Source organism: Myotis brandtii, unplaced genomic scaffold (genome assembly GCF_000412655.1).
Source record: "Myotis brandtii unplaced genomic scaffold, ASM41265v1 scaffold25182, whole genome shotgun sequence".
NCBI lineage: Eukaryota > Metazoa > Chordata > Mammalia > Chiroptera > Vespertilionidae > Myotis > Myotis brandtii.
In genome coordinates this window covers 1-728 of record NW_005359547.1, presented here as the reverse complement: position 1 = coordinate 728, position 728 = coordinate 1, and the positions used below count along the sequence as shown (strand labels likewise).

The window sequence follows — 728 nt, the reverse complement described above, 5'->3', positions numbered from 1 at the left end:
CTTGACAAAGTGGTCATTGAAGGCAATGCCAGCCCCAACATCAAAGGTGGAGGAGTGGGTGTTACTGTTAAAGTCGCAGGAGACCACCTGGTCCTCAGTACAGCACAGGATGCCCTTGAGGGGGCCTTCTGATGCCTGCTTCACTACCTTCTTGATATCATCGTATTTGGCAGCTTTCTCCAGGCGGCAGGTCAGATCCACAACCGACACATTGGGAGTGGAGACACAGAAGGCCATGCCAGTGAGCTTCCCATTCAGCTCAGGGATGACCTTGCCCACAGCCTTGGCAGCGCCAGTAGAAGCAGGGATGATGTTCTGGGCAGCCCCTCAGCCATCACGCCACAGCTTCCCAGAGGGGCCATCCACAGTCTTCTGGGTGGCGGTGATGGCATGGACTGTGCTCATGAGTCCATCCACGATGCCAAAGTTGTTTGGATGACCTTGGCCAGGGCCCAAGCAGTTGGTGGTGCAGGAGGCATTGCTGACAATCTTGAGGGAGTTGTCATACTTGTCATGGTTCACACCCATCACAAACATGGGGGCATCCACAGAAGGGGCAGAGATGATGACCCTCTTGGCTCCGCCCTTCAAGTGAGCCCCAGCCTTCTCCATGGTAGTGAAGACACCGGTGGGATCCACAACATACTCAGGACCAGCATCACCCCATTTGATGTTGGCGGAATCTCGCTCTTGGAAGATGGAGATGGACTTCCCGTTGATGACCAGCT

General features: G+C 55.1%; 1 protein-coding gene across 1 annotated transcript; it reads right to left on the bottom strand.

Moving 5' to 3' along the window:
* Positions 1 to 6: 6 nt before the first annotated feature.
* On the bottom strand, positions 7 to 723 carry LOC102248429 (glyceraldehyde-3-phosphate dehydrogenase-like; the record flags this gene model as incomplete). The annotated part of the gene is given in 1 exon segment (XM_014540980.1): positions 7 to 723. A coding segment is annotated over 1 exon segment (717 nt), but the record flags the coding sequence as incomplete, so codon positions are not given.
* Between the last annotated feature and the right edge of the window lie 5 nt (positions 724 to 728).